General features: G+C 26.6%; 1 protein-coding gene and 1 long non-coding RNA gene across 2 annotated transcripts; one reads left to right on the top strand and one right to left on the bottom strand.

Moving 5' to 3' along the window:
• Positions 1 to 323: 323 nt before the first annotated feature.
• Positions 324 to 1,044, bottom strand: LOC140175500 (uncharacterized). The gene is made up of 2 exons (XR_011866318.1): positions 791 to 1,044; positions 324 to 721 (listed from the first exon to the last, which is right to left on the bottom strand). It is a non-coding gene; the product is annotated as an uncharacterized lncRNA (long non-coding RNA).
• Positions 1,045 to 8,192: 7,148 nt separating this feature from the next.
• Positions 8,193 to 12,007, top strand: LOC112715788 (plant intracellular Ras-group-related LRR protein 9-like). Its single transcript, XM_025767609.3, has 3 exons — positions 8,193 to 9,137; positions 10,048 to 10,214; positions 11,111 to 12,007. Exons 1-3 carry the CDS (start codon positions 8,361 to 8,363, stop codon positions 11,748 to 11,750), a joined length of 1,584 nt encoding a protein of 527 aa, XP_025623394.1. The 5' UTR covers positions 8,193 to 8,360; the 3' UTR covers positions 11,751 to 12,007.
• Positions 12,008 to 12,864: the final 857 nt, after the last annotated feature.

Genomic DNA, 12,864 nt, shown 5'->3' with positions numbered 1-12,864 from the left:
ATAATGATTCTAGTAAACATCACCTTATTACTTGGCAATAGCGATGAAGTTAGTAAAAATTAAAACTTAATATACAAAGTTAATAATGAAAATGAATAAAATTCTTGAAAATAAACTGTAAACCAATAAATCTACATAATTAATTACTTACATTAACTGAAAACTCTAGTTAACTTAACTTCAACAGTAAACCTTATTTAATAAAAATTTAATAAAAAATTAAAAATTAATTTATCTACATAATTACCTTAGTTGACAAATTTAAAATGCCTAACCCTATTTAATTATAGACTAAAACAATATAACGAACAACTCAATGTAACCTTAATCACATATTTAATAAAAAATTAAATAAAACAATTTTATAAAAGTTTTAATAAATCCTAAATTAATAAAAAATTAAAAAATAAATTTATCTACATAATTATCTTAATTGACAAATTTAAAGTACCTCACCCTATTTAATTCTTAATTAGAATAAAATAATAGAACAAGCGACACAATGTAACCCTAATAACACATTTAATAAAAAATTTCTTTAAAGAAAACTAATATATTAAAGCTTTTGAATCCTAACCACACATGACACACAAAATTTAAATAAAGTAACAATAATACCTTAAGTTAGAAAAATTTAAGTTAAGGTTGAATGAAACTTTATCTCTGGTGGTAGCAGCGCAGTAGTGGTGGCGTAGTGGTGGCGGTGGGATGATGACAAAATCTGTTTCAGTAAAAAAATTATATAGTTTTTTTTTTTACGAAAACTAAATAAAATGAAGACAATATTTACCTGTAGCGTATTGGACTTCGACGGCAGCAATGACAATGCATTATGAACCTCCAATGGCCAACGATACAGTGGTAGTGATGCGTAGAGATGCAGGAGATAGTTTCTACATGCTTCCCACATCAACAGCGACCACTAAATGCTATGCGGTGGTAACGAAGGACAGCTTGCAATGCCGATGGAAGTGGGTTTCGGAGGAAAGAAGAGGGAGAGGGATAAGAGGAGAGAGAGACTGAATTTACAGAATGAGGGAGAAGGAGTTCGCACTTTAAATTTATCCAAATTTATCGTCGAATTATCCGTGAAAAAATTCGACGGTAACGACCTTTTAGTTACCAAAATGACATGTTTTATTTTTTGGGGTTACTATTAAATTTTTCCTCCAAATCTGACGATAATATTGATGCCAATAAATTAGTCATTCACACCAAAATTTACTAGCAAATTTTACAGTTGGTAACGAAATCCAACAATAATATTTTGGCCAGATAAAATATTCATTAACTCCCATATAAAATGTGACAGTAAATTCATTGAAATAGTCTTACACAGAATTCAATGATAAATCTTATAGTAATTAGCGAATTTTTTTATAGTAATTCTCTTAGTAAAAAATCAGTTATGTATTTAATTCACCTTTAATATGTTCAAAAATAAAATAAAAATATGATAGCATAACTTGCCATTTGAAAGATAATTTGTCTTGATACAAAAGTTTTAATATCATTTTGTAAGACACTAGGAGCAACTTTGCAAAAAGAATTTATTAAATAAAAAGAATTTATTAAATATATTCTTAAATTTTAAAACACATAAAATAATTGCTAAAATTTCATTTTTATTTGTGACATAAGTTTTTGAAATTGAATTTCGTATTCTAAAATATATCTAACTACTTATTCTTTTAGTGAATATGAAAAAATCTATTTAAGAACTCCTCCATATTCTGGTTCTTACGCATCTGTTTCTATTATTAATTAGATTAGCATATTAAATATACTTAAACACGAAATTTTCTTTTATAATGTTTTTAATTTATTGAACTATTGTTGATATTTCCTCTATCCATGGACGAGCTAATTTTCTTAACCTTATACATAAAAATTCGCACATAATTCTTATTTTTAGTAAAAAATTTACTACATAATTAAGTAATCTTAAAAATTTTTGTGATTGTTTTCTTATTTCTATGTGTAATTTCATTTGAAATTTTATCAGCAACCTTGATTAATCTTTTGATGGTGTAATTGTACCCTGGTATATTTTGTTCCTAAAAATCTAACTCTTGCCGTAAATTATTTCATTTCCTTTTTTAATATGACGAGTCTATTTTCTTTAATGATATCAGTAAACTTTTTTAAATACTGATGAATACAAGTGTAATCACCCGTGCCATGCACGTGATAAGATTGAAATTATAATTTTAAATTATTTTTTAAAATTAATTTAAACTATAATAATTTGATTAATAAAAAAATAATATGTTATATATTGTTTGTTTTTTTTTTAAATTTAGTATTAATTGGATTACCTCTAAAATAGTTATTAATCGATTTTAATAATATACTTTCTTCAATAAACCAGACATATATACTGAATGTGATCATAAATAATATAGTAATAGTTAAATCTACCAACAAACATATTGGCTATTATCACACTCTAAAGCAAATTAAATATCAAGACTATTAGCACTCACTTATAAATCTATAAAATCGCACTGTCTTTAATTCGTGCAAGGGTTTATTTATCAAATAAACTTAAAATATAAACAAAATTATTTATAAAATGGACCTAGCATCACTTGAAAGAATCATGGAAAATAATCAACTTACCTTATCATCCATAAGAACCATTTCTATGTAAGTCGTGTTGTTCTTGTCAAATTTGGATGGGATTTTTCATAACCTTATAATTCTTATCTTTATTTTCAAACTTTTTCATTACATAATCTATCATAGGTAATACTGTTGATAGAATTGTAATTAGTATCTCTTAAGTATGAAAAATAATAAGCAGAAGAAGTTCTATGTCTGAGGTACGAATTTTCTAGATGATAAATAATTGTAACAATTCACTATTAATCCTTATATATATACACACACTAATTATACACGGTAATAGTTAACAAATATTTTCAATAGAGATACTTACTAAATATATATGTTATCGACATTAATTATATGCTAATATTTTTAGGAAAGAGCTAAAAGAGGAGATATATAAATATATATAATATTATTGCTATATAGGAAGCATACATAAATTGCTATATTTTTTATTATATTATACAACTTAAAATTATACTATCATGTTATTATTAATCCTAGATACTTGCTATAATTATATCAAATTTAATTATGAATCTAAATAAATAAAATAGATAACATTCAATATTATTTTTTTTCTTTGTTATATTCAATATTACTGTAAATATAAAAAGTAAAATAATTAATGAAAAAATATGAGAAGAAAATAAAACATATTAATTAAAATTCAATTTGTTATCTAATTAATCTTATGTCCATACGATATAACTTTACAAAAATGTTACGAATCACAATCTTTTTTATTCTACAAAAAAAAGTACTATATGTAGCCTTTAGTAGTACAAAAAATAATTATAAAAATTAATTATTGATATTGATATTAATCATAATCGATTATTAATACTCTAATTTTTTAAAATATATTTTAGCTTTTTAAAATATAATGCATGTACCGTGTAGACTTTATTATTATTATTATTATTATTATTATTATTATTATTATTATTATTATTATTATTATTATTATCCACTAATTGATATCAAATTAAATGGTCACTATTAATGTGTGCATCAATTATCTCCTAATAAAATTATTGCACTTGAATGAGAATTAGAACTATATCAATTGATATAATTAGAATGATTAAAAATATCGATGATTTATAAGTAGTTTAATAACGCATTAAATATTATTTTGATATAATTATAATGAAGATATTTTCTTAAATTAATATAATCATGCATTATTCATGAGCTAATTGTAATATAATTAGAATAAATTTATTTGAGAAAAAAATTCATGTATAATTTTCAGAAATTATAATAATTTTTTATTTATATATACATATATATTAATTTTGTTAAATAATTATATATATATATATAAATAATTATATACATATATATAAATAAAAAAATATATGAATTATATTTTGCTAAACTTCATGTTACCGGCTTTTAAAAATATTTAAATCACATGTATTAGTTTTGTTGTTATAATTATTTCATTTTATATATATAATTATTTTTTATTCTACAATCGTACAATAATATTTTCTATAATATTATTGCTATATATGAAGCAACTTTATATTATTATAATTATATCAAATTTAATTATGACTGTAAATAAATGAAATAGGAAACAATCAAAACTAATTTTTTATAGTCAAAATTTATTGTAAATATAAAAAATAAAATCACTAATAATTAAAAAATTGAGTAGAAAATAAAAATTCATAAGCTAAATTCAATTTATTAACTAATTAATTTTATATCCATATTATTATTATTATTATTATTATTATTATTATTATATATTGATTAAAACTGTGAATACATACTAATAAAATTATTACATACGAATGAGAATTAGAACTATATCAATTATAAATAACACTTCTTTTGGATATGCTTTTTGAACAAAACTCCAAATCATAGCCATCAATCATTAGCGCTCAAGACTTAGAAAATTTTTTTGCATTAGTGATCATTGGTAGGTCGATTTCACTTACAAAATGAAATTGAAAATTATTGGTTCTTCAATATACGAATTGTTCATGTCAAAATTTAATGGTCAGACAATATTGAACCTGTTTAAAATTTTTTGAGACTAAAATAAGATATTTAAAATTTTTTTGGATTGAAATAAGATATTTAAAATATTAAAAATCAAATTTGGACTTGATCTAAATATTGGAGACCAAACTAATATTTTAGTCTAAAATATATTTTTATAATTTCGTGAAACTCACTTGATGCATTTTTTAATTCTTGAGACATTATGCTCTACTAATAATAATCGGAATGAACTATAAAAATATTCTTTTATCTTTTCTTTTTTTTTTACTGAAATTTGATAATATCTTAATTTTAGATCAAATTTAAAAAACATAGTAATATAATTTAATTTTTTAATTAAGCCATTTTTATTATATATGGGATATATTTTCTATTTTAAAACTTTGTTTAAAAGTTTGGAATTAATTATAAATGTAGAGACTTTTCTTTCTATTTCTAAGCCTTTCATTACATAAAACTTGACACAACTCTAAAGAAATTTGGATGGTCTAATTAGTCCTTTATTTATATATTTTTGAATTTTTTTTATAATATTTTAAATACTCTTTATTCATCTGGATAGATTTTGCCTTAGTGAAAATGTTCTTTTTATTAAAATTATCCTTATACAATTGAATACCTCATGCAAATTCCTATGATAGAATGCTTTGGAATTTAGACTATATAATTTTCTTTAACTTTATTATTTAAATCCCTTATCATATGTTGAATTCTTTGGACTTTTAGTTATTTTTCTATCTTTTTATACATTATTTTTTGTTTAAAAATTAATTTTTTTTTTTTTTTACTTTCTATTATATTGATTTGCAAAATTATTATTATTTCCTTTAATTGTGTTTTTGTATAAGTTCAAATAAAATAGATTGATTTGGTATGTAATAAGTAATAACATCTTCTTTATCTACTTTAAAAAAAATAGAGTAAAAGGGTAAACAAGTTATCTAATATAATCCGTTAAAAAAAATTATTTAGCTAGCAAAAAAGTGGTTGAAAAATAGACTTTATTTTTATAGACTTTTGTTTTAAAGATTTTATAATTTACGGTTCTCCTTTCATTTTTTGCCTCGATAGTAGTTTCGGTAATTTTTTCATAATATTTAGTAGAGTAAATATTCACTCTCTAATTTCATAATATTTAGTAGAATAATTTAAAAATATCTTTTTCTTAATCAATACATCACAATCTAGTTAAAAATAATATCAATTTTGTTTGAGTAGTCTGAAAAAAGAAGCTATTTAAGTGTCAAAATATTAAATATTGAAACACTGTTAATGTCATGTATGGTTATTACGAACCACGTTGCTGAAATATTTGATTATATTTATGTATAAATCATTAGCTAAATTATTATTTCATAAAGATATTACTCTATATTGGTGTAGGAAAATTGAGAAAGTGTGCAGGCAAATTAAGAAACAAAAAAAAATATTTATAAATATTTATTATAAAATATTAAATTTTAAATTTGTCCTTAAATTTCAAATTGTGTAGTATTTTTTTCATAAAAAATTATATATATATAAAACAGGTTGAAAATTTAGGCAGCAGAATAGTCAAATTTTTTGTCCATAATAAAGATATGAATGTCTGAGTTATGGTTGTGGATACTTCTTGAAAAGATAATAAAAATGAGAGTCAATCTATAGAGATTATTATTTTTGATAAAAAAAAGTAGTTATTAGTGTTTAGAGATAATTACTAGATAATGAGATAAATTACGTATGTATATGTTTTCTTTTAAAAAAAATCACATACTTATAAATAAAGTTGTTAAAAAATAGAAAATTAGGTTAAAAAAAATTAAAAAAACTATTCAATAGTTTGACTACTTATATAAATTATTTAATACAAAATAGCTATTGATTCTTAGTGACACTAGCCGTATTTAAACTTGATACAAGTCTTAATCAATTTAGGTTTTGATAAAAATTATTTTAAAAAGGTTTGCATTATAATTAATTAAAAAGATTAATGTTCAAGTTTGTTTTTTCACGCAATTTTTATTTTTATTTTTAAATGATTTTTTTAATCAAATTAGTCCATAAAAGATAAATGGTAAGTCAAATTAGTCCTTTCGTCAGTTGGATGATGACGTATCACGTTAAATGTCACGTGACAGGTCAGTGACACATGGCATTAATATGTAAAAAAAAATTTTATTAGTCAAAATAGTTTTTGAAAGTCCAGATGTAAGTCATTTTCATCCCTCAAATTTTAAAAATTAGTCAAAATAATCCTTATATAATTTTTTTATAATATTAAATTTATAATATTTTTTTATACTACTAATTTTAATATTATTTTTTAAACCTAAATAAACAAAATTCTCTTTACATAAAATAATAAAAATAATTAAATTTTTATAAAGTTGTTTTTTCATTTATATTTTAAAATTTTACATTTTCAAATTGTAATTTTTTATATGAATTTTTTTATTTAAATGAGTTTATCAAATTATTGTTAATTATATATTTAAAAATTTAATATTTTAAATTTTATTAAATAATATAGTAATTATTTTAAATTTTAAATTTTTTAAATTTTTTAAAATTATAATAATAATTATTATTTAATTTATATAGTAAACTCAATAATTGAAAAACTAGTTTATCACAATCACTTTATATAGGAATTGAAGCAAAATTTGTGGATCTTCTTGAATTTTGACTCTAAATATCACTACCATTACATCCTATATGTAAGTAATGCCATAATGGAAAAAAAGATGTAATAAAAAAAATAGTGGTATAACTTTGTTTAGGTTAATAAATACAATACATTTCAATTTTGAGTATATCTATATATTCCAACAAAATACAATAATGTAAGAAAAAAGTTTTAGAATAGAAAAGAATAAGAGAGATTTTGAGAAGAATTAAAGGAGAGAGATAATTTTATTGAAAAAATTTTTAAGAAGAAAAGACACAATTACTAATGTTTTGTTTGTCAATTACATTTTTATTAAAATTAACAGTATAAAAAATATTTTAAATTTAATATTATGAAGAAAAAATAAAAAAAATTATATAAGGATTAGTTTGACTAATTTTTAATATTTGAGGGATGAAAATGACTTACATCTGGACTTTTAAAAACTATTTTGAGTAATACCAAATTTTTTTATATGTCAAGTTATTGACCTGCCACGTGACGTGTTACGTCATCATGCCACATAGTGACATGTCATCATTTAATTGACGGAAGGACTAATTTAACTTACAGTTTATCTTTTAGGAACTAATTTGATTAAAAAGATTATTCAGCGTAATCTTTTAAAAACGAATTTGGACATTAACCCAATTAAAAAGTTACATCGACTTTTTATTTCTAAATTAAAAAAGAATTTAATAAAAAAGAATTAAGTTGTTTTTAGTACCTTTAATTGATGCAGTTATTTATTACAATTATTACCACGCAAGATGCGGGGGATTGGACTAGTATTTAAAATGAATACCTTAGTTACTGTGGTTACGTCCACGTGAGCCAATCCTAGGTGCTTAATAATAACGCAATTTGATCCAGTCCACTTACGTACTCCCGCATCAACCAACAATTCGAAACAAACTAACTAACTAATTAATCACTTAACCTTTTTCTTCCATGCCAATCCCAATCTCAACGAACTTTTTCTGCATTATTCTCCAGAAACTACATCACATTACATCACACACGAACACATTCAATAACAATAAACAATCTCTGAACCTACATTATTCTCACCATGACCATGGATCCCCACCCAGGAAACTTCCCGATCCTCTCCTACGTCATGTCCCGCCTCCCTTCCTTCAGTCCAAGAACCTCAACCTCCCCCACTAATGCCACCAATTCCCAATCCCAATTCGACATTGAACAACCCCACCCTCACCTCTCTTCCCCTTCTTCTTCCCACCACCGCCACTCCGAGATCATAGGTCAGATGCCTCAGCTAACTGACCCCGCCCTCCTCGCTTCCATGACACGTGCCATCGCCGACGTCTCCCAAGCCCGACAGGTCCTCAAGCTCATCGGCGAGCGCCCTACACACGAGGAGATCGACAATGCTAAGACCAAGCTTGCTGACATCGACGCCCACCTCAACCGCCAGCTGGAGGAGATCGTCGCCCTCCAAATGCCCCCGGAGTCTTCCCCTGCCACGTGGCGTGACCACATTGCTCAGAGGGAAAAGGAGTGCAAGGACGCAGCGGAGCAAGAGATGAGAATGTATAAGTCCCTCATACAGTTGGAAGAGATGCATGCTGCGTACCAGAAGTTGCTCAGCGATGCGGAAAAGAGGTTGGTCAAGATTTATGAGAAGGGAAAGGAGGACGACGACGATGACGATGGTGCTGGTGGAGGGGATGAGGTCAATGAAGAAGTTAACTGGATACTGGAGGAGGCTAATGTGAAAGGTGTCGAGAGAGTTGACCTTTCTGGCCGCCACCTCAAGCTTCTACCGGTGGGATTTGGACGTGTTCAGAGCTTGGTGGTGCTCCTTCTTTCTGGCAACCAGCTTTCGGTAACCACACACTCCATGTCTTTTTCATTATATATATATATATATATATATATATATATATATATATATATTTTACATTTTGAATGGTTAGTTTATGAAATAGTTTGATATTGGTTTAGTGTATTATGAACTTAAATATTGTAATGAGGATAATTTTGATGAATAAATAGTTTGGATAAATGGTTTGAGAAATTTGATAATTATATTATTGATGGGTTAAGTACAGAGTATAAAGGCTAGTGGAATTTAAAATGTTTGTTAATTAGTTACAATGAACTCCATAATGACTTATTTATAGGTTTCATAAGTTAATTTTAGATAATTCTAAATTTTAGAAACAAGATCATGAAAATTCTAAAAAGTTTTACAAATATATAGCATTATTAATATGAATGTTTTCCATGATAATTAGCATTCAAGTTTTTTCTAAAGAGAAAATTTCAAAAGAAAAATTGCTAGTTAATTGCAATTTGTTAGCATCTCTTGTTAGTTACCTACTAAAGTTGATACGAGCTAACAGACTGTTTTGTTTAAGGTTTGATAGGTATTTATATACCGTCTTGCTTATTTTCTTTTTCAAAATTTATTACTAAATTGTCATTCTTTACAAACTATTTATAAATGTGCAAATATTTATAAGTTTGCAAATAAGAGACTGAATGGTATAAAAGCCTGGTTTGACAAGTTAATTTAGCTAGGCATTTTTTTCACGTGAAATTTTTTATCTTAATCAAATATGCAAGAATGGAGAAATGAGAGTGCTAATCTTTAATATTATTCTAGAAATTTGCATCGGTCATTGACAGTGAATTTATGGTTTTTATCTTAAAATAATACTGGAAATATTGATTCTCTTAGTATGTACTTCCTAGCTATTTTTATGTGACTATAATTCTTTGCTGCCAAATAGGTAATTCCGGAATCAATAGGTGGATTGGAAAATCTCGAAGAGCTTAACGTGTCATCAAATGTTTTGGAGTCACTACCAGAGTCGATTGGCTTGTTACAGAAGCTTAAAATCCTCAACGTATCTACAAACAAGCTAACTGCCCTTCCTGATTCCATCTGTAAGTGCAGGTATGCATGTGAAAGATAGAAGTCTATACTTGAATTCGTAAGACGGTCATTGTTTCTTTACTGTTGGCTGTTTCATCAATTTGGATTATAACCTTGGTTTGAGATCATATAAAATTGGTAGATGCTATACATGATAAAAATCATGGATAGGTTTTAATTTAAAACTTAATGACATATCATGTTATTCCAACAACTAAAGCTTGACGAAGTAACTTGACTCCCAAGGTTTTGTCCCTCCATATGTAAAACTTATCTGCAGCAGGCCCCATTTCATGAGATCCAACTCTGTTTGTTGTTACTGATGTAAAACTTATCTAGGATAATTATTGCTGTCTCAACCAAGGTAGCGAGATTGGGGGTGTGGAATCTGGGTATAGATGGTGCTGCAAGCTGTCCAACCCCTTCCACTTGCTATGGTATTTATGGGGGTAACCGTGTTATTTAGTCATTAATGTCAGAGAAGTACCAACCATCAACATTAACATGGAAATATTTTCTGAATTTATGCTTGAATTAGCTGAATGAAAATCCAGAAGGACTAATAATTAAATTCATTTGTTTTCAAAAAAGAACTCAACTTTGTAGATCAATATAGTGGAGAACTTAATATTTACAATTTGAAAGTTTTATTTAGATTGGTAAAATTATTTCTAACTAAAATTTTTTGAATTTTATTTAAAGTCTTAAATACCAATATCGGTTGAGAACTCACTATTTTGGTTCTCTACACATTGCAATTAATAAAAAATCAACTTAAAATGTGTTTAAGTATCTGAAAAAAGAAAAATATTTGACCAAGAATTGAGAACCTTGTGACACTCCTGCATATGATATCTAGATTAGGGATGCTTTAATTATCATTGATCGAACTGATTTTACTTATATGAAATGATCAGGTCTTTGGTGGAGCTAGATGCGAGCTTTAACAATCTAGGATATTTGCCAACTAACATTGGATATGAATTACAGAGCTTACAGAAGCTTTCAGTTCAATTGAACAAGCTCCGTTCCCTCCCCTCATCCATATGTGAGATGCAGTCCTTGCGCTACCTCGATGCTCACTTCAATGAGCTAAATGGCCTTCCAAAGGCAATAGGGAAATTAACCAATCTTGAAATTCTCAACCTTGGCAGTAACTTCAGCGACCTCCAAGAACTTCCAGAGACATTTGGTGATCTGATTAACCTCAGGGAATTGGACATCAGCAACAACCAGATTCATCAGCTCCCCGATACATTCGGCAGCCTTCATTACTTGACCAAGCTTAACTTAGAGCAGAACCCTCTTGAATTGCCACCAAAGGAGATTGTAGGTCAAGGTGTGCAAGCCATAAAGACTTTCATGGCCAAAAGGTGGATTGATAAAATGGAAGAAGAAAGACAAAGCAAGCTGCAGGAAGCACAAGAACAAGCAGATAACGGATGGTTAACACGAAGCACTTCCTGGTTGAAGAATGCATCTACCAATGTAAGTGAGATTCTTGGAAATATATCCCCTAAAACCCCGAAAGATCCTTATCTCAATCAGCAGCTATAAACTTATTAAGAGGCATTCCATGAAATTTTGGGAACTTTCTGTCAACACTTGTTACTATCTATTGCTAATCAGTTATTGCTGTTGGTGTTGGTGCATCCTTTTTGCCTTGTGGAAGGTGGAAGTTAAGGAAACTTTTTGGTTTTATTAGATCACCGAATAAAGAAGTTTTGCAAGCAAGTACTGATGAGACTGAATTTGTAATTTTATGTTTTGTTCTTTTACTATTCAGTTTTCCCTGCATAATTTATGAGAGCTTATGCCTGAAACTAAAAGCAATAATGCTATGGCATCTTTACACTAGTCTTGCCTATATGTAGTAATGAGTTATCACTAATTTTAACTGGTTTACATTATTTTCTGCACATACACATAACCTGAATACTAAAATGTCCTCTATCTAGATCAACAAACTTTTCTAATAACAAACTAATTAAAGACTAATCAACTAATTGCACCATATGATGAGTTCCAAATTTATAGGAATTCTAAAGCTAGATTAATGATTGAATAGGTCATGGAGAATTATACCTATTTAATTTCATGTGAAAATCTTTAATCCTAGTGTTTAAGCTGGAAAGAAGAGATGAAAACGTAAATGGCAAATGAATAATATAAATTTAATTTTAAATAATGCTGTCTATAAATTAGTATCAAAACTTTGTATTTATGAGCAAATTTTATATCAATGATTAGCATATTTAGTTTTGTTTTCCTTTTTCTCAACTTAAGTTCAAGCATGGTATCTGATTCTATCAACTGGTGTTTTGTCGTCTTTCATATGATTCTTTCTTTAACATAATCAGCAACTCAGTTCTAGCTATAATTTTCTTTGCCCTCAATTTGCGCTTTTTGAGGGACTTTATACTTTTGTAGGGATTTAGATATGGCAAAGGGATTAAATTGATGAGTACTATATATGTTAATATGTGTATCCTTAAGAAAAGTCTGATGTTTATAGACATACAACTTAGTCCAAAAGTGAAAACAACAGTGTAAATATGGTCTATGAATTCTAGAATTTTGTCAGAGTCCCTTTATTATTTTATCACATAACGTGGTTGTAATCTTGATGGTGATTAATTGGAAGAATTTCAAGCTGTGACAGAAAAAAAAG

The sequence above is a fragment of the Arachis hypogaea genome, chromosome 10, assembly GCF_003086295.3.
Source record: "Arachis hypogaea cultivar Tifrunner chromosome 10, arahy.Tifrunner.gnm2.J5K5, whole genome shotgun sequence".
Classification (NCBI taxonomy): Eukaryota; Viridiplantae; Streptophyta; class Magnoliopsida; order Fabales; family Fabaceae; genus Arachis; species Arachis hypogaea.
This window is presented reverse-complemented; position numbering and strand designations above follow the sequence as displayed.

Bases quoted from the DNA above. Each gene is read 5' to 3' on its own strand.
- LOC112715788 (XM_025767609.3), top strand. From the start codon at position 8,361: ATGACCATGGATCCCCACCCAGGAAACTTCCCGATCCTCTCCTACGTC. The intron at 9,138-10,047 runs GTAACCACACAC...GCTGCCAAATAG, and splicing joins TTTCTGGCAACCAGCTTTCG to GTAATTCCGGAATCAATAGG. The intron at 10,215-11,110 runs GTATGCATGTGA...TGAAATGATCAG, and splicing joins GATTCCATCTGTAAGTGCAG to GTCTTTGGTGGAGCTAGATG.